General features: G+C 56.1%; 9 protein-coding genes across 9 annotated transcripts; 4 read left to right on the top strand and 5 right to left on the bottom strand.

The window, feature by feature from the left end:
- Nucleotides 1-123: 123 nt before the first annotated feature.
- MKK02DRAFT_35409 (uncharacterized protein) lies at nucleotides 124-2,121 on the top strand (the record flags this gene model as incomplete). The annotated part of the gene is made up of 10 exons (XM_053089170.1): nucleotides 124-273; nucleotides 321-394; nucleotides 444-552; nucleotides 618-731; nucleotides 800-894; nucleotides 950-1,233; nucleotides 1,282-1,328; nucleotides 1,375-1,711; nucleotides 1,757-1,982; nucleotides 2,031-2,121. The coding sequence occupies 10 exons, from the start codon at nucleotides 124-126 to the stop codon at nucleotides 2,119-2,121; spliced, it is 1,527 nt and encodes a 508-aa protein (XP_052942364.1).
- A 32-nt stretch (nucleotides 2,122-2,153) lies between these two features.
- MKK02DRAFT_35408 (putative cyclophilin-like peptidyl prolyl cis-trans isomerase) lies at nucleotides 2,154-2,946 on the bottom strand (the record flags this gene model as incomplete). Its single annotated transcript, XM_053089169.1, has 5 exons — nucleotides 2,154-2,333; nucleotides 2,407-2,429; nucleotides 2,498-2,648; nucleotides 2,742-2,813; nucleotides 2,866-2,946. The coding sequence occupies 5 exons, from the start codon at nucleotides 2,944-2,946 to the stop codon at nucleotides 2,154-2,156; spliced, it is 507 nt and encodes a 168-aa protein (XP_052942363.1).
- Nucleotides 2,947-3,205: 259 nt separating this feature from the next.
- Nucleotides 3,206-5,156, top strand: MKK02DRAFT_35407 (putative ER to Golgi transport-related protein; the record flags this gene model as incomplete). Its single annotated transcript, XM_053089168.1, has 13 exons — nucleotides 3,206-3,259; nucleotides 3,310-3,352; nucleotides 3,408-3,566; nucleotides 3,617-3,733; nucleotides 3,787-3,874; nucleotides 3,927-4,092; nucleotides 4,148-4,216; nucleotides 4,274-4,451; nucleotides 4,502-4,519; nucleotides 4,575-4,706; nucleotides 4,756-4,801; nucleotides 4,860-4,928; nucleotides 4,982-5,156. The coding sequence occupies 13 exons, from the start codon at nucleotides 3,206-3,208 to the stop codon at nucleotides 5,154-5,156; spliced, it is 1,314 nt and encodes a 437-aa protein (XP_052942362.1).
- A 363-nt stretch (nucleotides 5,157-5,519) lies between these two features.
- On the bottom strand, nucleotides 5,520-6,154 carry MKK02DRAFT_30360 (uncharacterized protein; the record flags this gene model as incomplete). Its single annotated transcript, XM_053088028.1, has 3 exons — nucleotides 5,520-5,566; nucleotides 5,625-5,756; nucleotides 5,818-6,154. The coding sequence occupies 3 exons, from the start codon at nucleotides 6,152-6,154 to the stop codon at nucleotides 5,520-5,522; spliced, it is 516 nt and encodes a 171-aa protein (XP_052942361.1).
- Nucleotides 6,155-7,588: 1,434 nt separating this feature from the next.
- On the top strand, nucleotides 7,589-8,500 carry MKK02DRAFT_20376 (putative 60S ribosomal protein l7, mitochondrial precursor; the record flags this gene model as incomplete). The annotated part of the gene is made up of 1 exon (XM_053086249.1): nucleotides 7,589-8,500. One exon carries the CDS (start codon nucleotides 7,589-7,591, stop codon nucleotides 8,498-8,500), a length of 912 nt encoding a protein of 303 aa, XP_052942360.1.
- Nucleotides 8,501-8,851: 351 nt separating this feature from the next.
- Nucleotides 8,852-10,601, bottom strand: MKK02DRAFT_20445 (uncharacterized protein; the record flags this gene model as incomplete). The annotated part of the gene is made up of 7 exons (XM_053086256.1): nucleotides 8,852-9,198; nucleotides 9,247-9,549; nucleotides 9,597-9,825; nucleotides 9,878-9,986; nucleotides 10,038-10,103; nucleotides 10,154-10,219; nucleotides 10,273-10,601. Coding segments are annotated over 7 exons (1,449 nt in total), but the record flags the coding sequence as incomplete, so codon positions are not given.
- A 1,956-nt stretch (nucleotides 10,602-12,557) lies between these two features.
- Nucleotides 12,558-15,365, bottom strand: MKK02DRAFT_40885 (calcium activated cation channel; the record flags this gene model as incomplete). Its single annotated transcript, XM_053091322.1, has 19 exons — nucleotides 12,558-12,735; nucleotides 12,786-13,040; nucleotides 13,087-13,134; nucleotides 13,184-13,208; nucleotides 13,259-13,455; nucleotides 13,501-13,614; nucleotides 13,662-13,688; nucleotides 13,736-13,797; nucleotides 13,850-14,020; nucleotides 14,073-14,108; nucleotides 14,158-14,177; nucleotides 14,228-14,313; nucleotides 14,364-14,385; nucleotides 14,432-14,645; nucleotides 14,696-14,930; nucleotides 14,973-15,129; nucleotides 15,176-15,188; nucleotides 15,242-15,295; nucleotides 15,351-15,365. 19 exons carry the CDS (start codon nucleotides 15,363-15,365, stop codon nucleotides 12,558-12,560), a joined length of 1,929 nt encoding a protein of 642 aa, XP_052942358.1.
- A 521-nt stretch (nucleotides 15,366-15,886) lies between these two features.
- On the bottom strand, nucleotides 15,887-19,212 carry MKK02DRAFT_40884 (uncharacterized protein; the record flags this gene model as incomplete). Its single annotated transcript, XM_053091321.1, has 5 exons — nucleotides 15,887-16,996; nucleotides 17,055-17,294; nucleotides 17,788-18,600; nucleotides 18,636-18,890; nucleotides 18,991-19,212. 5 exons carry the CDS (start codon nucleotides 19,210-19,212, stop codon nucleotides 15,887-15,889), a joined length of 2,640 nt encoding a protein of 879 aa, XP_052942357.1.
- A 446-nt stretch (nucleotides 19,213-19,658) lies between these two features.
- MKK02DRAFT_20162 (glycoside hydrolase superfamily) lies at nucleotides 19,659-21,383 on the top strand (the record flags this gene model as incomplete). The annotated part of the gene is made up of 5 exons (XM_053086209.1): nucleotides 19,659-20,009; nucleotides 20,061-20,208; nucleotides 20,260-20,295; nucleotides 20,361-21,065; nucleotides 21,127-21,383. The coding sequence occupies 5 exons, from the start codon at nucleotides 19,659-19,661 to the stop codon at nucleotides 21,381-21,383; spliced, it is 1,497 nt and encodes a 498-aa protein (XP_052942356.1).
- Nucleotides 21,384-23,927: the final 2,544 nt, after the last annotated feature.

Below are 23,927 nucleotides of genomic sequence, written 5' to 3'. Positions count from 1 at the left end.
TCTTTGCGCATCTTGTCTCTGCCTCTGTAGCCGGCGTGCATATATAGCGGGCTCTGGCTCTCTGTTTGCGCATGTTATCCTCCTCCAGCCTGCAAGATCACTCACCGGAAATTACAAGGAACCATGCCCATCTTGGCCCACTCATCCCGTCGCCTCGCACGGAGAAGAACGGCTGATATTCTCTCTGTGTCTCCCGCAAGCCGGCCTGTGGCCTCACTGTCCCCGTCTGTGCAAGCGGCCGCTGTCGCGCGTCAGCCAAGGAAGGAAGGCGACGTAAGTGCGCTTGTCTCTCGCTCTAGCGGAGTAGCTGATCCTCCCAGATCGGCTCTGTTTTCGCCTCGCTTTCGGGGGAAAAGGAGACTCCTCTTCCCGCCCGGTTTGGCGAGCTCAAGCAGTAAGCATCGAGCGGACCTAGCTATACGGCAGGCTATCTGACCTCCTAGTCTCATCATCGGCGATGCGGACAATCAAGCGAGACTGACGGCCAGTTGGAGGAGCCTTATCGAGCGATTGAGGCAGCTCGCGCCCGAGATTGAGAGGAAGCAGCAACAGGTTGGCCTGCTTCGTCGTCTGTGACCAGAAGGTCAAGCTTCAAGACGAGAAGCTGACGGTAGCAGTCGATTCCAACGGTCAGCTATGAAGAGCTAATCGAGGCTCCGTCGGAGCGCACAATTCAGGATATCAAGCGGTGTGGAACGCTGGTCCTCACTGGTGTGATCCCGGAACAGGAGGTAAATTCGATAAGTGCAGATGGAGCGTGAGCGACAACGAGGAAGGAGGCATGCTGATCCGGACACAGGCACAACAGTGGCTCGAGGACATCCGCACTTACATCCATCTCAATCCATCAGTGAAAGGCTTCCCAGCGAATGATAAGCAGGTCTTTGAGATCTAGTGAGTCCAGCCAAGCGCTCTAATACTCCCGCTTCACCCACTCACAGGTCCTCAGCTGGTCCAGACCCCAACTCGCCGCCCGCTCTCACCCCCGTGCCCTCGCAGCCCAACGCGCCCTCCTCAAGCTCTTCTCCGCCCCGCCCTCCGCGCCCGTCTCCCTTGAGACCCCCTTGACCTACGCCGACAGACTCCGAATCAGGCATCCGGGAGATGCCAAATTCGCGCTGGGTCCGCATATGGATGGCGGGAGTGTGGAGCGGTGGGAGGATGAGCGGTATCGTAGTGTGTATGGCGAGATTCTGAGGGGGAGATGGGAGGCGTTCGATGCATGGCAGATGGGTGAGTGACTTCCCCAGAAGTAGTGGCGGATGAGCTGATTTGGATTAGATCATCGGGTGGAGGCGAATCAGAACATGTACGATGGAGCCGGGTCGGTCAGTCTCCTTCTCTTCCCCGATCAAGACGCGGACTGATCAGCAGTGCGGCGTCTTCCGAGCTTTCCAAGGCTGGACGTCCCTTTCTTCGACGGGGCCGAAGGAGGGAACACTCCGCGTCTATCCCCACATCCGAGAACAGACCGCATACACTCTCCTTCGACCACTCTTCAAAGAGCTCCAGCCGCGATCGGCACTCTCGCACGAGGACTACCTGTCCGCCGAGAATTGGGTTCTCGATATGGAATCGACACGGTTCCCCGGTGCACCGCTCGCACGAGGTCAAGAGCTGAATAACGAGACGCATCCGCATCTTGAGCTGGAAAGGAGTATGGTCAGTATCCCGAGGGTGAAGCCGGGAGATCAGGCTTGGTGGCATTGTGGTGGGTAAATCCACCTAGAGGCGGGGGACAAGCTGATGATTTCAGACGTGGTCCATGCTGTCGAGTCGACACATCAGGGCCAAGGCCCGTCAGCCGTCATGTACATCCCGACTGTACCGCTGACGGCCATCAATGCTCAGTACGTGAGGGATCAGCGCGAGTCGTTCCTTCAAGCGATTCCCCCACCGGACTTTCCCGGTGGAGTCGGCGAGAGCCAGTTCCAGGGTACAGGCAGGGAGAGCGACATTGTTGGAGATACAGCAAAGAACGGGTAAGTAGCACAGCTGGATTATGCGGCGTCGACGAAGCTGATAAGCAGGATGGGTATGGCGGCTTTCGAGGTCCCAGCAGATCTTTCCCCTGGCGAAGCGGACATCCGGAGGCGAGCGAATGAGGTATTTGGGTTCTAGATCCCATGTGACTTATATCTTGATAGACGTCCTTATGCCTGTTGTATCTCCAGCGACCCCGCCTCGCCCAGCCTGGCCTTGTGGATCTTGATATCCTCTACTGGCCGGTCGTTGTTGTCCGTCCGGACCGCTTCTAGGCGCTGGACGGTCTTCATACCGGATGATATACGGCCAAAGATGGTGTGCTTGCCGTCGAGGAATGGTGTTGGTGCCTGTAAATCAGCAAGTATTCACACTGACGGGTGGTTGATGGATGGGGAGTGGAGGTGGATCGGCAAAGCTCACGCAGGTGATGAAGAACTGCGATCCTGATCCATCAGCTATCTTTCTTCGTCTGGCAGGCGCAGCTGTATGAGAGGGCAGCACAGACGCTCACCGTTTGTGTTGGGTCCAGAATTCGCCATTGCTAAGATCCCAGCACCGACGAAGCGCAGGTCCGGATGTAATTCGTCAGCGAACTTATCGCCATAGACGGATGTTCCGCCTCGACCGGTTCCTGTTGGGTCTCCTCCTTGGATCATGAATCCCTACATGATCAGCCACCACTTTGCCCGAAACAAGAGCCATCTGCCACGATTTGACAGGAACAGCGAGGGCAAGGAGGCGAGAAGAGGACTAACTGGTATTATCCGGTGGAAGACAACGCCGTTATAGTATCCTCTTTCCGCCAGCTTGCTGAAGTTGTTACATGTCTACATCTCGTCAGCTACAAGGCTTCCGCAGGTGTACACGCACTCAGCTCACCTTAGGCGCGTGCTTTGTATACAGCTCGACCGTGAACTGCCCGACGTTCGTGTCGAAGGTAACGTATTCTGCACCGCTCATTTTTGCTCGTCTAGTGGAGTTATGGGTATCGTTCGGTTCCTCTCCTAAGCGGCTATCCGATAGGATGCTTCAGTATGTGGTGCAGTATGTATGCTTGCAATGTGGATGAGGTATAGACCTGAAACGAAGCATAGGGAGGATCTGAAACTTGGGCGAAATTTGGTCCCGTTCACCACCTTGTCGAGCTCACGGAAGTCCACCTTCTTAACTGCCTTCCTCACCCACATCACTCAAATCTCGCTGACAGGCGCTGATCAAGATGGGTCGCAATGGCCTCATGGGCACCTTCCAGGGCCTTGACGCGTTCGGAAAGGTCAGCTCAGTTGGCTGTATCACGAGGAGCTGCAGCTGATAGTCGCGTAGACCATGGAGGATGTCAAAATCAAGACGCGCACCGGAGCGCTATGTGAGCTAGCCCGTTCTGGAGAAGGAAGCGAAGTGCTGAAGCTGACCATCATCAGTGACCTTCATATCGTTGTCCATCATCCTGTCGTCGATGATGATCGAGTTCATCGATTATCGCCGGATTCACGTCGAGCCGAGTATCGAGGTGGACAGGTCAAGAGGGGAGAAGCTCGTCATTGATGTGGACGTGACATTCCCAAGAATACCTTGTTACTGTAAGCTTTCCAGACTGCGTCGGTCAGGGGTAAAGAAGCTCACATATCAGTGCTCGCTCTGGACGTGATGGATATTTCGGGAGAACAGCAGCACGATGTTACCCACGATATCACCAAGACCAGGGTCAGCAAGGAGGGGTACGAGCTCGAGACGCTGCGGAATGGGCGTATGTCCCTTTCGCTGCGAGAATGACTGGAGCATCCGGGCTGACTATCGCAGGGCTAGTCAGCGATGTCGAGCAGGCTAGCGCGAACAAGGATCCAAATTACTGTGGATCGTGTTATGGCGCCTCAGCTCCAACAAGCGGGTGAGTCATAGCTTCCAGGCGACGGTTTTATGCAGCGTAGCTGACATGATAGCTGCTGCAACTCCTGCGAGGACGTCCGCCAGGCTTACATACGGAAAGGCTGGTCCTTTGACGATCCCCAGAGCATCGAGCAATGTGTACAGGAGGGATGGGTCGACAAGGTCAAGGAGCAAAACACCGAAGGGTGCAGAATAGCGGGCAAGGTTCGGGTCAACAAGGTGCGCCATCCATGACCTGAGTCGAGACTGTGCTCGACTTTGTCTGATCCCGCAGGTCGTCGGCAACTTGCAGTTCTCTCCCGGAAGGGCCTTCCGGAGCAACATGGTCCAGATGCAGGAGCTCGTGAGCTGATTCTCAGTTTCGCCTCTGCGAGAGGATCGGAATGTAGCTAACAGCCAGGTCCCTTACCTCAAAGACTCAAACCACCACGACTTTGGCCACATCATCAACAAGTTCCGGTTTGCCGCCGACATGGACGATGTTCAGGAGAAGAAGGTCATCGGAAAGGAGATGATGAGCCGGACAAAGCTGGGCATCATGGACCCGCTGTATGGCGTCAAGGCACATACCGAGGAGTGTGAGTGGGCAAAGGAGCGAAGAGTACGCAAGCGTAGCTGACTTTGACAGCTGATTACATGTTCCAATGTACGTCTGCAGATTCGCTATTGTCCCTAGGTTTGCATTGTTGACTGATGTCTAGACTTCATCAAGGTTGTCTCGACAGACCTCGTCTACCTCAACGGAGAGCACATTCCCACACATCAGTACTCGGTCACGCAGTATGAGCGGGACCTGAGAAAGGGTGATGCCCCAAGTCGAGACGAGCACGGTCGTAAGTTTGCCCCTTTGATGACTATGAGAACTCGAGCTGATCAGGACAGACGTTACCAGCCATGGTATGCAAGGTGTTCCCGGTGTCTTTGTCAAGTGAGCTAGCCGGCTGGAGGTTATGGATCACTCCGGAACCTGAGCTGATATACGCTAGCTACGAGATATCGCCCATGAAGGTCATACATACGGAAACACGCCAATCATTTGCACACTTCCTCACATCGTAAGCTCGCCGGTCAGATTTTGCCGGCCAGCTCTCTCAGCTTACACCATCAGATCATGCGCCATCATCGGTGGTGTCTTGACTGTAGCCGGGCTCGTAGACAGCTTCATCTTCTCCAGCTCGAAAAGGTTAGGAGGCAGAATGGAGGATGGCTTTGCGGCTCCGGGCGGGAAGATGGTGAGCCCCTTTTTACCGGCAGGTGGGATCCGTGTTGACCGTCAGATGTGATCTTGTTTCAGGAGATGGTGATGCATAGATGACTATTGACCGGACATCCCGAATTTGACTTGACTGCTGGCACTCATCGGCTTAGCTCGCGGGTCCGGGTTGAGGTGGAATCTCGGGACTAAAGGGACCGCTGCCCGTTTTTAAGCTGCTCTCATCGTTCTAGCATTGTGTATATCGGCAGATGTGCTCGGTCTCAGGTTGAGGATAGACGGTCTGATGGGTAGGGCCTTGATAGACACTCTTGCATTCTAATTATATGTATCCCAATTGCCCAGAAATTGTCCTCCCTCCCATATATCCCCCCGGGGCCGGCCTCAGCCATCCCCCTCCATGCCATACTCAATGACATCTCGCCATCCTGGCCTAAGCCGCACGATATTGGGTGCAGCAAGTGACACCTGAGAAGCCAGCTGTACTCGTCAGCTTGGCCGAGCATGCTCATATGCGTAAGCTGAGAAGGCGACTCACACGTGGCCGCGCTTTCCTGCGCACACGTCTTACCCCTGGTAGCGGCGTTGAGGCCATTCTTAAAGTAGCTACCGGCCACTCTGACAATGTAGCAGGTACCTTGGTTCGAGGTGTAGGTAGTCACGATACAAGCTACAATCGTTAGCTCGAGATCGCCAGGTCTAGGCGAAAGCTAAGGCAGCTCGGTACGTACCACTATCCGATTCACACATCTTGATACAGGCCTCGCGAGTGGCGACGCCGGTGAGCTTGGTATAGCCCGACGCCGAGTTGTAGTCGAGACCGGTAAAGACGGCGTATGGGACTGTGCCAGTCGATGTGTAGTCGGTGCAAGTGGATGGGGGAAACGGAACAGGGCTGGCCCGTCTCTGCAACTGACGAGGACGGGTCATGCGCTTGATGACCTGGGATCGAGTCGCCTGCTTGAGGAGAGGTGAGCGAGCGGTTCCGGCCGAGGAGAGCTGACCGAAAGGCGTCGCTTGCGCGAAGAGGCTGAGGAAGGCCACGAGGAGGAAGGTAGGGATGAACATTGTGGCGAGTGATGACCGCACGGAGCTGATGTAGGTGTTGACTAGTTTCAGAGATGTGGGATAGGCTCATTCGGCTCTTGGATTCCAGCTATATATGACTGGAAGGCCGCAGTGGTGACCAGAGGCTAGCGGGACATCGCGGACGCTGGCACCTATCGGTCAATTTTTGGGGTCTCGTTCGTTCGGAAGCGAAGCGTCGACAGCTGAGGCATGCGAGCCACATCTCGTCAGTAAGGGCAAGGAGCAGGAAGGCCTTAGAAAGAGTAAGTGGACATCGCTGGCGGGGATGATAGTGAGATTGGGGTAAACCTCGGCTCGCTTTCGCTTCCGGTACCATCATAACGTCAGTGCCGAAATATCGAAGAGTACGTACTCGGAGATCTGCGAGTACCTCAGGGTACCTATAGGTACCTATCATGTACTTGTAACGTCAAATAAGGAAACCCTAGTACGAGTCTAGTACATACGCCACACCGCTGAGCTCGGACCTGGTGCCTTAGATCGCTCTTGGATCCGAGCCCTCCAGGACTCTCTGCTCGTTGTTCCGAGATCGGCGGAGCCATCCGCGAAGCCGACCCCTTGTGCGCTTAACTTTTGGGATTGTTACTCTTCTCAGCAATTTCTCCAGCCATTCAAGCTTCATCTGTTCTCATCCGTTGGCAGTCTATTCGCAGTACCCGAGTTGGCTTACATACCTACCTGACCCTACAGAGTCCCCGCAGCGTGTATCCTGATGTAACCTGGCAGAAATTGGGTGCTTGAATGTCCGTTCTTACGTGGACTGTCGATTTCTCCTTCAAACGCATAATGGCAGGCCAGGCAGGGAGGGCATTCCGGCGGCCCCACTCCATAATGAGGAGTCGAGCACATCGAGACCCTCCTTCTCTTTTGGTGTTTCGTGCATGGTCATGATGGAGCCATTGACTCGCATTCGGCTTGATACATGATAGCTTGCATGGATAGAAGTTGATAGGAGCTTGGTCCCTGATAATGCATCAGGGACTGATTCACAAGCCTGAAGCCGGGGGAACCCGGATCCGGTGCGCCGGAGTGGCTCTGGCGACTCTTGCGCTTGCGACTCATGCTGCGCGTCCAGAGGACTTGCATACTGAGCAACAGTGCATAGTGGTGATACGTATGTGCGGCACATCGTATGTGTGGAGCGTTGTGCTACTGTGTGCCTTTTCAGGTGTTGCTTACATCGCGAATCATTTTCGCTACTGCATGTATGATAGCAACGCTGATCCTCCTCATTCCTCGCCTCAGACCCCAGATACCATAGCCGCTAGTAGCCGCCCACCCAACGAGCCAAATGAAAGCTTATACGAGCCTCCCCCTTAGAGCGTCGAAAAGTTCACGCTGGGCTCGGGCTGGTTGATTGATACAACTTGTTGCTAATACCACAACAGCTAGCACACTCGTCCCTGTAGCATCATGTCGCCCGCATCTGCACGCGCTATCGCCAGCTCATCACGAGCAGCTGTTCGAGCGATCGTCACCCCTACACCCACTTTGGCTCGGCACTACGCCTCCTCTCCATCCTCCACCCCTAATCCCGACTTCGTCCTCCCCTCCATCCACCTCGGTCCCACCCATGCATCCCGCTACCATGCACACTATGACCAGACCCTCGCCTCCGACCTCCTCTACATGACGTACAATCATCGCCTCTCCTCTACTCCCACACCCCCTCCTCCACCTCCCACCGCATCCCTCAAAACAGCATACGAGCTGAACCGCCCTACTCCCCTTCCTCGCGGAAACCGTCCCGCCCGTCCCGCCGCCAAGGCGCTCTCGGCTAGCACTGTCCCCCGTCTCGAGTCCATCGTCGTACACACCATGGTCAAGGAAGCTATCGGCAACAAGCAGGCATTATTGTCGGCCATCATGGCGCTCCGGGCTATTTCTGGGGAGACGGAGGAAGGAGATGGGCGGAGCGGATCGACCGGCGTGCAAGTCATCGTTTCCAAATCAGGAGCTGCGGCCTTCAAGCTGCGAGCGGGGATGCCGGTCGCCGCGCAGGTGGAGTTGAAGGGAGAGGCGATGTACGATTTCATCCAGTCTTTGGTGGACTTTGTTCTCCCCCGGCTCAGGGAGTTCCCGGGCTTTGCCATCCCCCTCGCATCGGCGTCCAAGACATCTCCTTCGGCGGTCGGCGGCGTAGTCAGCGTCGGTCTCCCACATACCGCCATGGGGCTTTTCCCGCAGATCGAGGCCAACCTGGACAGCTATCCCAAGCTCCACGGTTTCCACATGGTGTTCAAGACGAATCAGAAGGGAGAGAGGGCGCAGGAGAATGCGAGGGCGTTGTTGAGCGGGTTCAGAATACCATTCTACAAGAGATGAGGGGGCGGCGGCCATAGGCACGGGGAGGTTGGCGGTTAGTGGAAGACGGGGTGTAGGTGAAGAGGGAAAGGGGAGGGGGGCAGAAAGTGCGGGCGGTATCGTAGCAGGGGCGCAGTCTGATGCTATAGGTAGAGCAGACTCAGTCCGTAGAGAATGGTGGAGTAGATAGTCTTTAGTAGCATAGCAGGGCGTAAGGGCATGATAGTGTAAACTAGATAGGCAGAAGATGTAGTTCAGCCTCATATCTGCTCCGTATCTGACGCTGCCTTGCTCAGAACCACCTCATCGATCTTCCACTCCAAGACCTCTTGCTACACGATCAGCTCCGACCTTTTGGTTTGCCGATGATGGTCAACTGACCTTTTGCCATAGGCCCCCGCAACTCCCCGTCACGCCAACGTACCAGTCGCCTCCCGGCCCCTCCCCCGGCGGGACCGACACCTCCCATAGCCCTATCTCATCCACCTTTCCTTCCTTGCTCGCATCGTCCTTGCCTTTCATCCAGCCAACCAGCTGGCGGCTTAACCCATCATAGACCAGCTCCAGCGTCCATAGCCTGCCGTCGCTGAGAAAGGGGACCTGTCCAGGCTTCGTACAGGCTATACTATTCCGGTGGTGTGCGTCAGGTGGAGAGTGAACCGAAATGTGCGGAGCTGGAGGGTCGTCTGCGTGATCTTGAGTCCGGTAGGTATCGACTGCTTGATATCAGCTCAGCTTCCACCTGATCAAAGAGTCATGGCACCCACTCTCGACCGCAAAATCCCCTTTCCCACCCAAGCCAGAATAACCCAGCCCGTACCCTCCGAGACCTAGCTTCCTATCCCTGGAAAAGACGATGGCCATCCCATCTGCCTCGCGCGCTCCAGGCGGTGCGAACATCCGGAATGTGACTGTCGCCCGGAAAGACGTAGTCTGCGCTATGCGGACATCGGCGAAGACACCCGAGGCCTGCGATGATCGTGTCGTGAGCACCACGCCGGAGCCGGCTCGAACAGCATCGCCGAAGAGATACACATCGGAGGATTTGAGGTCGTGTAGAAGCTTTGTCACTGTTTTGATCAGCTCCACTGTCCACTCGGACAATCAGGGTACGCACCCGAGAACGAGGGTCTGGGGACCTTATCACTCCCCATCTCGTCCCGCATCTTCCTCCACTCTTCCGGTCCGCTGACTCTCCCTCCCAGTTCCTCCTCTTCCGCCTCGGCCAGACGTCTCTTCACGTCCAACTTCCATTCGTGCTGTTTTCGGATCATGTAGTCCCAGCCCTCGAGCTCCGCGTGGGGTCTTTGCGCCTGAAGAGAGATGGTGTGTTGTTCCAAGGCCTGCTAGTCAGCGCTCGGCTCTACGCTATCAGTGATCTATCGGACGACTCACGACTGCGAGAATATGCTCCCTCCAGCCTTTTGTTTGCCTTCGAAGTTCGCATCCGGCTTGATCGACGACATAGACGGCAGTGACATCCTCCGCCCCGCGGGAACCGAAAGCACTGCCAGATCAGCATTGCACGGTAGCAACATCGAGCTCGTAACCAACTCACAGGCAATAGGACTGCTTCTTGCCCCACCCCTTCTCATACAGAAACGGCTTGTCGACAGCTGCTTCGCTAAGAATCATCAGTCTCGATTCTCAGAATTACACGACGGGGAAGCTCACCAGGGATCCACATGTACCCAACGCTCTTTGGCTGCCGACCAATACTCCGCCCATACATGATCTTCACTACTAACATCAGCTGCTGCTCTCAAGGTATGCTAGCTACAGCTCAGACATACCTGTTCCAGATGTATCGTGCCTCGATCCCCGCGACTCGTAGAAACGCGTAGAACAGGTGCGCCCATTCCCCACACCTCCCTTCTCTTGTCCGCATCAACGGCCGTATCTGCCCATACCGCACAAATCTCCTTGTAGCACCGCATCCACCTTTGACGCACTGGTGTAGCTCGACTCTTCCTCCTCCTTCTGACCGTTCACCCTCCGTAGGATTGGTCGACCCGGTCCCTTTTGTCGGTCCTTTACAGTCCGGGCAGGGTATGGGGTCGATCCACTTCATATAGTCGGACTTGAACCATCGAGCGAGGGCTAGAACGAAGTCGTCCGTCTCGGAACCGGTCGAGGTCGCCGAGGGACGTACAAGCCCGGATGTAGCAATGACAGTCAGAATTTCCTCCTTCGAGACACCATCAAGCTATCTGTTCAGCTTCAGCTGCGCCAGTTTTGGCGGAATGCAGGGAAGCTCACATATGACTCCAGATCCCAGCTATGCTTTCCCAGACTTTTTAACGTCTCCCGCATCTGAGCTTCCCCAAAGCCTCTTAGCTGCGCCCGTCTTGAAGGTCCTTTGAGCCGCATCCACTCTGTCATGGCAGGTATAGCTGCATCCACCCATCTAATATCCCAATCAGTTCCGAAGCTGATATAGCTAGGCCTTGCTGGATCGATCTCCAGGCCGGACGTGCCAGAAGGTGCGGACCAGAGAAGGCCTTGCCGCGTAGAGGAGGCGATCCGGGAGTGAGCGATGAAGCCAGCTGGGGAGGGCTCGAGAGGCGGACAGGGGCGGATCTTTGCCCCAGGTCGCTCGGGCAGAGGCGGCATACTGCGAGTTCGTGTCCTTGAGGAGATTCGTCGGCCGGAAAGAGAGGGCAAGCAGAAGTGTATTGCGAAATGAAGCGGTCGTGATCAGCGCGGTCATCGTTCATGCTTGCTCCGCATTCCTCGAAGCTTATTTAAAAGTGGCGCCGGTGGCCAGGCCGGGTGGCGAATTGCCACCATGGACACTTGTACTCGAGTACAGCTAAGATAGACCGTAGCAATGCATCTCGAGCCAGGCGCGAGCCCACCTGTCGACCTCGCTCAGATGACCTCCAGGATACCACCAACAACCTCCGCAGGCTGTGCCTACCCGCCGTATCCTCCCGATTCTCACTCGCGATCCCGAGCGAAAGATGCGGAAGCCTCTCATCTGCCAATTCATCGACGAGGCCGTGAAGCGTAGACACTGGCTACGGTACTCGACGTTCTCGTATCTGGACCGGACTGCCAGACGTAGGATATGTACTGATCCCGAGGCTCAAGCGCTCAAGCCTGCGTAGTGCCACGATTAGTGGTCAATATCTATCTTCTGGCCTCCGCACCTCTTGCATACGCACTGTCGTGTAATCACAGCGAAACTAGCGCCTTCCCGCATCACTCAAAAGGGATAGTGGCCGTCCGCCAACTCAGGTCAAAATTCAGTTCGATTTCGAGTGCTCCCCCGGCCTCACGGCCCAGTCCCGGCACTCAACTCAATCATCCTCCCCAGTCCCCGTTTCGTCACCGCCTGTCACGGGATCCTTCTCCTTCCCCTCGTCGGTCAGCCTCCCACTCTTCCGCTGCAGCACGGCTGATCGGTCGCTGAACATAGTTCTGCCGCGCTCAACAGCTGATCCTTCATCAGGGACGTCGATTGACGCTTGTCCGTGACTGTACCGCTCTTGATCCCGGCTGGATCGGTGAGTGAACCGAGGGAAGCCACCCGTAACGAGCTTGGCCGTGTCCAGGGTGTGGTACTTGATGTACCCGGCGAGTCCGCGCAGCGAGATTGTGAGATTGACAGAGTGTCGTCTGCCGTCAGGCAATGTATCTGCTGTTGACATCTGGGTAGCGGCGGTCGTATGATATGTAGATTGTAGATGACGGTAGGACAGCGACTGGTAGGACTGATCAGCGGGAAGTAATACGTGACCGAAAAGATATGCGACAGTGGCGAAAGAGGAGTGGGGTCTGTTGGGGACATGTACCCATAGGGGGGAGATACCTTTCAAGGCGCTCCTGTACAAAGGAAGCCTCCAGCCGCGGAGCAGTGACGTGGCACCTGCCTCAGCACACTCTCAGGCGATGTACTGGCACGATTCGGGCGAGGACTGCCGACTGAATAGGGCGAGATCAGAAGAATTAGGATGTTATTGATCAACCCTAGCTCCTCCCGGGGGCTTTAGCTGCTCGATTGAGTGCAGTAAAGGTTAGTGTACCGCCCGTGTATGAGCAATCCATCCGTGTATGCACATCTACCTGATACCCCTCACTGGTCATCCACCAGGGCCTCCTTGATCGCCTCCTTATTATCCTTCCCACCCTTCTTCTCGTCCTTACCCTTCTTATCCTCCGGTCCCTCGCTGATGATCCGCTCCAGTCTGTCAATCTGTGCTTTGAGAGCCTTCATCTCCTTGTGGACCACGGCAGATTCGGTGATGGCGGTACTGCACTATCAGCATAGCCCCTACTGCACGTTGTAGGAGGAAATACGCACTCCGGGAAAGCCTTGACCAACTGCTCAAAGCTGTACTTGCTGATCTCCCCGTTCGGATCATCGCTCTCTGGGTCCTCGACCTTGGGGTCGCCCTCCTCCTCGGGTGCAGGACCGGCAAAGTACAGCCGGATCCGCTCGGACCGGGAGTGCGAGATCTGGGTCTCGAACACCGCGATGATGACCAGGGGAATGAAGAAGATAGTAGACATGACGATACGGTTCAGCTTGACGTAGGCTTTAGCGGGGAGAACGAATCTGGCTTGTCAGCTGATGACGAGATGAGGGGGGAGGGCAGACATACTCGAAGGGAGCAATGAGGACCGCCTCGATCAAGTTGAAAGGTGCGGGGCTACATGATCAGTGGGTCTCCATGCCCTCCGTCGATATGCTATACTCACTAGACGAATGAGTCAGGCGCGCGAACTGCTAGTCAGCGTTGCCCAGATTTCTCATAGCTAGAGGAAGAAGCTCACTCAGTTCAATCGTCTTTCCGGCAAAGAAAGCCAGATACTCGTCGGTAGCATTCTCGACCACATCCGAATACGCCGAGCCGAACAAGGCGATCAGGACGTTGACGAGAATGATGGTAGCGAGGAAGTTCCAGCTGTAGTAGACAATCAGGCCGAATGGGTATCCGAACCGCTCATTGGGAGTATCGAAGTCAGGTGATCTGAACGTCAGTTTCACCCCTCTATCTCCGAGCATGATGGCTCACCCCAGCAGAGCCTGCAGCAAGGAGTTGAAGACCTGGATACCTCCGCCTGATTCTCCATCGGCGGCGTCCAGGGCGTACATGGACTGCATGAATCCGACACCAAGGATGGCAAGCCTGTTCGTCAGCTCGGTACGGCTATGCTCGGAGACGATACAGCTTACAAGATGAAGAAGATGGCCGATTCGCGCCTTGCGAGTTAGCTCAATTCAGGCATCAGAGTATGCTGGGGGCTCACAGCATCCGGAATACCACAACCTGCAAGGTTCCGACCGCTTTGACACCGTCAAACACGGTCAACTGTATCGTCAGCTCTATACTAGCCGATATGCGAAGGATGGAAACAACTGACAAGTCTCATCCAAATAAGCGGAGCAGCACAACTCAGAAGCTGGAAACTCCTGAATTGCAAGTTCCGCGCCTGTTCGTTGTCCTCTTGTCCCATTATGAGCCCGGCGACTCGCAGGCCGAAGGCAGAGAGAAGGACGACATCGGTCATGAAGTTGATGACAGACCAGAAGTTCTGTTCTCCATGAGCAGAGCTCTCCACTAAGGTGACTTTGAAGTAGACTAACGATAGTTGCGAGCGGGCGGGTCGAGATTCGAATAGTCTGCCGATCGTCAGCGGATCTTTCTGAGCTATTGTGATAGCTTATTCACCTTGAAGACCTTGACGGCCTCTGATTCATCAGCGAGATCTCCGATTGACCGAGAAACATCAAGAACGGACCTTCAACAAGGAAAGACAGGGTCATGATGTAGAGCACGTACTCCCACTCGTCGAGCTGGTGCGCAGGGTCAAGACTGTCAAGCGGACTGAACAGTCAAACACTGCAAACTTTCATCATGACGGGAGCAGGGCTCACCTAGATACAGCTTGCGAATATACTGTAAGATCAGCTAAATGCCCTTGTGGGGTCTTCGGCGGACTCACCAAATAGGAAGATGGCCCAGACTATGATCTTGAATGTGCTCTGATACCTCGGAACGCTGAGGCGCTCAGGGTTGACGTGGTCCCAGAAGCTCCAGTTCTCGGTCCGCTCATATTGGACGTAATCGATATCGTCGTCCTCGTTGTTCCGCTGGACCCAGTCACCTCGCCAGAGCGAGTTGACGACGTGCTGAGACTCGGTAGAGGACAGGAAGATCTATCCTAGCTCAGCTCTGTGATACTCCTTTGTCTGAGATGCGTACTCACCGTACAGTGCTGGTCAATAGCTGATTCCAAAGCAGAGATGGGGGCAGACGCATCTCCATCGCTCTCCCTGTACCTGAACCGCGTGCTCATGACGCTCTCAAGCCTGTCCGGGTCCAACGTATGCACGATCCTTCTCGCGAGCGTCTCGCAGGCCGTAGCTCGGCACACTGACTCTCCGTAGTCTGGCGGATTGAGATAGGCGTCCCGCATGAAGGTCGCCCGAGCGCGAAGCAGGCTGAGTGTCAGCTGGACCCTTCTAAGGTGGTGTCGGGCTCACCAGAATGGGATGGCCTCTGCGAAGTCTCCTCCACATTTGGCGAAGGCCGTGATGACCTCGGGCGTGATGATGCTCGAAGTCGCATCCGTGATATCGGTCAATTCAACCTCGACAGGAAGAAGCTTTGTGACGAGCGCCCTGATGCGGCGGACGATCTCTGCTTGTTAAGTCCAATCATGGAGACTAGAGAGCGACTATCTCACTGGTCACAGTATCCTGGTAGCATTAGTCAAGCTCATGATATACCGCAAAAGCAATAGCCCACTCACCGGCTCGGGCGTAACGGACCCGGTGCTCAAGATGGAGCGTTGCTCCTCAATGGCCTAGTATCGATCAACTACTACGCTCCATACGGCCATTCGGTACCGTGCTACTTACCATAGCGTCTCCCATCTTGCTTGGAGGTATCGCTGATATAGATGGGACGCTCTGAAGACAGAGCGGATACAAGAGTTTCGCAGCAAAGGGCAGTCCAAACTTTCCCGACGCGCGGAAGTGACGTCACTAGCCTTCTTTGCAGCTGATCAAGGTGTCAAGATGTGGGCATGCTATTGCACTGCAGTGGAGTGCTGGCCAGGTGACATATGGACTAAGGATAAGACGAGCGTGTCATCGGATATGAAGCCATTGCAGATGATCACCCACCCTCGCTCGCTTGCAGCGCACCATCCCATACTGTCTGCCTTTCCTGCCGCGCGGGGCTCAAGCTCCTTCCCATCTCCCGCCTGTGTCCCTCCGCGCTATGCCACTGCCGCCGACGTGAGACTCCTCAGTCTCTCCCTAAGATTTTCAGCCACCCCGGATAGCTCCTCGTCGCCCCAGCCGGGTTCTCCCCCTTTCGAGCCGAGCCGTCCGTCCAGCAGCGATATCCCCCATAACCACTCCCCATACGACTGCTCCCGCCAGGGGCGATCCTAAGCGTCGTCCTCGCCCTCTCCCGCCTTGACCAGTGACCCCTCATCCGGTTCGACCTCCGCCCGCTCATATACCGCACCACAGGCGCCGCAGGGTGGGGTATCCATTGCGGGGTGCCATGTATCCCTGCTCCCGACCTTACATAGCCCGGCTTGCCGCTTGCGCACAAGAGCCAAGAAGCCAGCATCCCTCAGCATGGCCCGCTCGCCTCCGGCAGTGAGGATCTCGCACGTCCGTCCGAGAGTGGGATCGACCGGGACCTCAGGCGGATAGGATAGATCGCTGCTGGCGAAGATCTCTATCTCGAAGTCGCCGAGGGCGGTCTTGGACTCCCGCTTCAGCTCCCCGAGAAGTTCCAGCTGGTGGAAGACTAGATTGTTCATAGTTTGTATGTCGATTGCGCCGTCTCCGGTGGACCAGAGGTTGTCGAATGTCCATCGAGTAGGGCAGCCGACCGCGGCAGGGAAGAAGGTCATGTAGGGGTCGAGGTGGACTGTGAACTGGGGTTTGACCGCCGTAGAACTGGAGGTTGTCCGATCAACGAAGACCGGGCAGGACAGAGGTCCGACGTTGCCCCTCGAACAGTACTGCTGAATGGGCGACGAGCCGAAGGCATGCGCCATCATCCGCCTGCACTGGTCGAGTAGCTGGTCGGCGTCTTTCCTGCCGGCCACGTCGTCGGGGGATGTAGGGTATATCGAGTGCCATTTTCGTGTCTGGGCGCCGAAAATCGCACCCACGGTCAAGCGGGATACGTGGACGAAGGGATTTTTGTGGCCGTCTACTGCCTGGGTGACCGCTAGGAGGCTCATCATGACACCTGTAAGCTCTACCGTAGCTTGGATGCCCGCCCATTCCACCATCGCCATCTGGTGGTGCCGCGGTCCCACGAAATCCCAGCCGCCTGGGTCCTGCAAGAGATCGGCGTAAGTGTGTCCGCCCTTGTGAGAGTACTCGAGCTGCAGAAAGCGGATCTGCTGGAGGAGCTGGAGTTTGCTGTAGATAAGGGGGTGGGCAGAGGGTTCTCGATGATTATGGATGAGGTGGGGTAGGGAGTCGGTAATGACATGATTGTAGAGGAGCGGGGAAGCGAGATGATTGAACGCCTGCTACTGTTAGCTCGCTTGTCCGCTCTCCACACTCTCCACACTTTTTGAAGACACGAACCAGGCTGGTACGCATGAGAGTCGCCAAGTCATCCGCCCTGATATCCGCCCTGCTCGTCGCATCCGGAGATGCGGCATCGAGCAGCCCTTCACTCTCCTGCTCATTCGCGTCGAAAAGATGGTCTTCTTTTGTACACCCCGACTGTGGTTTCCCCACCTTGGGCTTCAGGAAGCTCAGGACGTGCCTCCAGAGATCGGGCTCGGTGTTGAGCTTGGCGAAGGATATCTCTCCGAGTCGCCACTGTACTGTAGAGAAGCGGGTGGGTTGGATGTACTTTTGACGAATGATTGATGATCGCTGGAAGTTGCTAATTACAAATCTTGCTAATCACGCTCACATGCGCGCGGATGTAGGTCTAGGTTTGTTCGTCAGCCATCTGGCAATTCGACCTATGAGCAGCTCGGTAGCGAGGTACTGGTAAGGTCCTACATAGACATTGCACGCAGATCACCTCAATCCGCAGAGCTACACAGTAGTTACACCGAAATTACCCAGCATTTGTACCTGATCTCCCATTCCCCGCAGCTGCTGCAGCCTCCTCAGGTCCAGCGTTCCGCCTCTGCGCCTCATGCGAACATGCCCGCTGCTCCCATATCGGACTCCGCCAGCGACGATGCACCACGTGACCCCTCGAGTTCAGGCCCTAGCCTGCCCAGACCTGCTTCCCCACAGGCCTCTGCCCCCCGCGCCGCTCACTCAGCTCGTGCCGGTCTCGCCGCGCCCCTCCCTACACCTCCGCAAACCTCTCCTTCTTCTCCACCTTTTCCCCTCCTGATTGCAGCTCCTCCATCCCATACTCCCATCCGCACGCCTCGCACGGCGGACAGTCCATCGTCGGGCCCCATGATACCAGATCTTGGCTGGGGCCCATGCCCTTCTTCTCCCGATTGCCCTTGAGCACCTCTCGAAGCTTGAGCAACAGCGCTCGCTCACCGGCAGGGTCTTGAGAGACACCATTCCGACTGGCCTGCTCCGCAGTGGGCACCCCGCTCCCGTAGATCTCGATTTGAAAGGGTTCCGCGTCTTTTTCTGTCTCGCGGATTTCAGCCAGCCGCTTGAGTTGATTATCGAAGGAACTGGCAACCTGGTAGGCATTGACCGAGTGAATGCGACGATGATAGTCTTCATCGAGCACCCAGCGTGTGCGCTGCCCGACGGCTGAAGGGTGCATGTACCGATCCGGCGGAACATGCATTGTGAAGAGCGGGTTGGTGACGGGTGTGGGGGCAGATTTCGGACCCCTCCAGTTGGGAAAGGGACCGAAACTGAGTGGTCCGAAACATCCGTATTGACACCAGTGAGTGATGGGCGAGTTCCGAAGGATACCCATAAAGATTTGCGTGCTCCGGACGAGCACCTCTCCATGGTCTTGTCGGAAGGCCGGACGCGGGATTTGGAGACGTAATTGACCATCTTCGCCTTGGACATTACGATGCTGTTCCACAGATTGTAATGCCCGCCGAAGATGGCCCCCACTGAGACGTGATGCAGCCGTGGAAAGGGTGATGGGAACGCGGGCTTCGTGTGGGGAGCCAGGTCGTCCAAGCTGAGGAAGATGCGCACCGCTTCCGAACGACCTACACCGATTGCCCGAGATAAGGGAGTCGCCGAGGCGATGGTCTGGAAGTATCCTGTGTCCGACATGATCAGGGAGTAGTCGACATCGTCCGTCTTCCGGCAGTATTCAAGGTGAAGACGGCGGCAGTAACGTAGGTTCTCGTCTTTACTGGTAATGAGGGGATGGGCGGACGGGCGTCTGGACTTGTAGAGTAAACTAGGGAGGTCGTCGCAGATGACGTCGCGGTAGAGGAAGGGGGAGACGTAGTGATTGAAAGACTGGAATGCGTCAGCAAATGATCATGGAATTGCAGAGTCCATCATCCCTTCCTCCCTTCTCAGGCTATGATCGGACCTCATTGGGTCACTGAAAACTCACTATATTGACCCTCATAAGCTTCGCTAGAGAATCCGACCTAATCCCATTCCTAGAAGTCATTCCGGGCGCTGACTCATCCGGGAGCCTCTCATATTCTTCCTTGTCCTTCCCAAAATACTCCTGCCGCGTTATGCCCGAGGACGCCTTGGGAGGGATGGGAGTGAGGTAGTAGATGATGAGGTCCATGATAGGAGGCTTTCCCAGGAGGTCGCTGAAAGGCATGGCGGTGGCGAGAAGAGTGTGGGTTAAGGCAACGTCGAGGTTAGCAAAAAGCGACAAGGGCAACGCGACTGGGCTTGGCCAAACCGCAAAATTCTCACAGCTCCACATTCCTTGTGAAAACTTTAGCGAATGCCGTGATTAATAACACCGCCCTCACACAACTTGGTGAGAACCAAGTGCATGAACTCGCTTGTCTCTCTCTGCTGACCATACGCAGGGATTATTCCGCGGCTCTGGGCCGTATGCATCGATTTTTCCCGGTCAGCCTCTGAATCCTCTCAGATGAAACACGCTGGGATTCGCGTACGTTTCAAGGCACGCATCCAGTGACGTCATGAAATGCAGCCAAGTCCAGCTGCGACTTGCACCGCTCGTCTCTCTCAGCGTTGATTCTAATCGTAAACTTGAAATCCATACCCACACAGTCGAACGGCACCTCACCCATCATGCCGCTCCTCGATTCGCTCAAATCCAAGATCAAAGCGAAGGCGTCCGAATCGGGCATCCCAGGCTCATCCAACCTCACCCGCTCGACCCACTCTTCCCCTCCTCTCGGTCCCAATGACGTCTTTCGGTATCGCCAACAGCGCGGAGTGAATCTCGGCTCCTGGTTTGTGCTGGAGCAATGGATCACGCCCGAGCCGTTCAAGAACGCCGCGGGGACAAAGCAGTCGGATCTGGATATCGCGAGGGGGAAGGACGCCAAGGCGGTGTTGGAACATCATTGGGATACGTGGATTACAGATGAGGATTGGGACTGGATCAGGGAGAGGGGCTTTAATTCGGTCAGATTACCGGTGAGTCGGCTGTTTTGCGGCCGTAATGGACAGGCTGCTGCTGATGGTCAGATTGGCTACTATCACCTCACCCAGCCGTGTCCGAAGGTGCTCGAGGGGACTGACTTCGAGTCCCACGCGGACGTTTTTGGAGGTGCATGGCAGAGAATCACGAAGTCTATTGAGAAGGCTGGGTCTATGGGCCTGGGAGTGCTGGTCGGTGAGTCGTCTATTCTACTCAAGCTCGTCGGAATCTCAAGCTGATCCCTAGATCTCCACGCAGCAGCAGGCGGGCAGAACGATGATGGTGAGTCGATATCAGGCTATCTGCGCTCTATATTTGAGTACCTGAGACCCGAGCTGATACTCCAGGTCACTCTGGCTGCTCCGGCAAGCCCAACCTCTTCTCCTCCAAGAAGAACCTGGCATCTACATCTCAAGCCCTCCGCTTTCTCGCCACCTACCTCGCCCCCATCCCCCACGTCATCGGCCTCCAGCTCCTCAATGAGCCGGCCAACAACAACAGCATTCAAGGCTGGTACGAGTCCACCATCGCCGAGCTTCGACCCATCTGCGGGCCCGACTTCCCCCTCTACGTACATGATGCGTGGGATGCCCAGTGGTACGCCCAATGGGTGGGGAAGCGGGACGATTTCGTCGTTCTCGACCATCATCTCTATCGGTGCTTTACCGACCGGGATAACGGAATGAATGGGGACCAGCACGCTCAGGACCTCCGGGGTGGATTCGCCGGTACCTTTGGCGGCCAGTCGGGTCAGGCAAGGGGCCAGCTGGTAGTGGCGGAATGGTCGGCCTCGCTCTCGCCGAAAGGGATTGGACACCTCCCAGCGGGCGAGCAGGACCGGCATAGGCGGGAGTTTGTCAAGGCGCAATTGCAGCTGTATGAGAAGAATACAGGAGGGTGGTGGTTCTGGACTTTGAAGCTGGCGGAGCCGTGGAATGCAGGGTGGTCAGCGAAGAATGCGGCGCAGGCGGAGATATTACCAAAAGTCGGAGAGGCAAAGACGGGGGCTCCTCCGTCAGGTGCGAAAGATCAGACGGCAAAGAAAGCGGAATGTGAGCAGCTTCTTGTTCCTATCTTCAGACATAGACGATAGCACAGGAGCTGACATCACAGCCGACCACAGGGGCTATTGGTCCTCCAACGGCGGCTCGCCCAACCCAGACCTCTTCGCCCCCGCCTACTCGCAAGGATGGGACGACGCGCTGCTCTTCCGGACACATTCGGCGGGAGCGAGCAGTATCGGCTTTTTGGATCAGTGGACGAGGCGGCGGAGGGCAGAGTATGAGGCGGCGCATGGAGGATGCGGGGAGGCGGTTTGGGAGTGGGAGCATGGTTTCAAACAAGGTGTGCAGGGATGTCAAGGCGCTTAGAGGAGCGGGCAGACTAATCTGATGTACGGATATTTGAGGCTAAATCAGGCAGTACTCAGAAGTTAACGCTTCATGGTTATAGGCTCACAGTACGCCGCTGAGTGGAACGCTCGTATATGTCGGCTGGTCACTCATAGCGCTTCGCGGAGCAGCTGACGAGAATGATGTTCACGATGCCCTCTGTCTCGCCGCACTGATTCAAAGGACATCTTATGGGATCCGCGTGTCCTAACCGCCGCAAAGCCCCCTTTCAATCCTTTGTCTCATGTCGTCCCCTCCGCATAAGCTGTCTGAGCACCGCCACCGGTCATTCTCACGCGTCCCATCATAGCCATCCTTTGCCCCGGTGGCCTGTGTCTCATAGCGTCTCCGCGCTTACAGTCCGCACAGACGGTCGCGGTGTAGCGGCCTTGGCGGGCTGCGGCCAGCTCGGGTGTTCAGACGTGTTCGAAGCAGTTTATCCCTTGCGGTCCCACATCCCTCCGGTCTGCACGGAACGCGCAAGAACCCATTGATCCCTTCGAACAGCGACCCTGGACCTCCGTGTATCGTCTCTCTTCTATGAGTCCACGAGCGGGTCGGTCCGCTGCGGACGAGCTGTGAGGCAGAGCTATAAGTAGCAGTGCTCAATGCCCGAAGTCTTCCTCTTCGTCACACTATCATCTCCACCAAATACAGCTCTTCTTTGCCCAAGCTCTTCCTTTTTCATCCACTCCTCACACACCAACATGTCTGCACGATCCTCCACTCCTACCAGTCTCTACGAGTCACCTGATGGTACTGAGGCGAGTCAGACTGGTACCACTTCCACCGGACGTACTGCCCTTGCGCTCAGTGTTGCGGACAGTGAGTTCAATCTGAACCACAACGACCTGAAACTGTTAAGCTTCTAAACTTATCCCATCAGCGTTGGAAAGCCTTGCGAACGTCATCACATCTGGGGACAGGTATGAGCGACGCGGGCCGAGTCACGTCTGGTGCGGACAGGAACCGGTAGGACCCCAGTCTCGAGGCCATTGAGGTAGTTTAGGCCAACGCGAAAGGCTGTGAGGCAGCACCAAACCTGGTGATCTTGAAGGATGCATTTCGGTTTGACGATTAGGTGTCAGAATTGAAGTCATAGTTTAGAGGCCGGACCGGGCGAAAATCGGAAAGGCAAGGCGTGCTGCATCCGAAACGGATACATAGTCACATGTCTCCGCCCCTACAATCGGCACTAATCACTCATACGCATAACTAACGAAACGAGCGCCGAAATCCATGGGATGGAAAGTCGATCTGTCCCGCGATTGGAAGGCGACAGCTGTGGATGTGCAGCGTGGACGCCCTTTTGTGATGGGGAGAGGGTAGGGGTGGGAGGGGTCAGTATCGGGTCAGTACAGGTATAAGCCGAACGGAAATGGCGTGGATAGTGTGTGCATGCAGATCTGTCTCGTCAGCGCCTGCCCAGCCAAATATGGAGACAGAATGTAAAGGATAGAGAGGGTAGGTTGCTCCGATACCGTTGAAGTTGTTGTGCGCATTCTCCGAAGAGTCACACAGTGTGAATACGATTAGGAAAGTGTTTTTCTTCATTGCAGGGTGGGGTGGGGATGGGGATGGAAAGAAGAAGGAAGAGAGGAAAAGAGGAGGAGAGACTTACTTGATCAGGAGAGAAAGACAGAGGGCTGTTTACATTATTTCTGCCCCACGGTCCCGCGAACCGCACCTGCAGCCCCCATCAGACCGCGCAGCAACCTCTTCCGGGCCTTAGCCCGAGGACCGACAGCTACCGAGACCCGCCCTCCAGCCCCTCAAGACGAAGGAAAGAAGGAGCGCGGGCCCTCCCCCGCAAAGGGGAAAAGAGGTTTGGAATAATGACTATCCCGCGGGTTGACTCATGCAAAGACCAATCGCGCACCCTGGTAGAGGTAGCGGAGGACTCTCCCCGTCCCGATACGTATCCATCATATGGTCCGACAGCGTGCACCGCGGAAATCTCCACTCCCCGAGGGAAGAGGGAAAATCACGGGCAGGGGCCGAAGGCGAGGAGGGGACGAGGCGGTACGGTCCTCCTGGTCTTGGATCTAAGAACCGCGGTTTCGGTGGGGGAGGAGGGGAGAAAGGAGAGTGGACTGAGAGGGGAGGAGAAGGATATGGGGATGCATGTCGAAGGCTAAGAAGAGGTATGATGGAGAGAGAGGGGGAAGTTTGGGCAGAAGGTTGAGGGAAATCTGCCGCCACACTCGCCCGACGGGCGGGATTACAGCGGAAATACGCTGCAGCCTGAGCCACGCTTACGTGATCTACTCATTCCGGGGGCCTTTCTTATTTGATTCCGCACCCCTGACGTCGCTGCTGGCTGGCTGTGTGCGAGTTGGCTCTGGCTGGCTTGACAAGCGCGAACTCCATAGCTCATACCCATAAATCCACGTTCTCCCTATACACATCCTTCTCGCCAGCAGCTCACAAGCACTCCGGAAGCGACAGCTCGCACGTATTCCTCCAGGCCGAATAGGCAGACAAAGCGCTTGTCGAAGTCGCCGGGAAAGGAGCGTCCTCCGA

The sequence above is a fragment of the Dioszegia hungarica genome, assembly GCF_025882075.1.
Source record: "Dioszegia hungarica strain PDD-24b-2 chromosome Unknown MKK02contig_25, whole genome shotgun sequence".
In the NCBI taxonomy this organism is placed as follows: domain Eukaryota; kingdom Fungi; phylum Basidiomycota; class Tremellomycetes; order Tremellales; family Bulleribasidiaceae; genus Dioszegia; species Dioszegia hungarica.
This window is presented reverse-complemented; position numbering and strand designations above follow the sequence as displayed.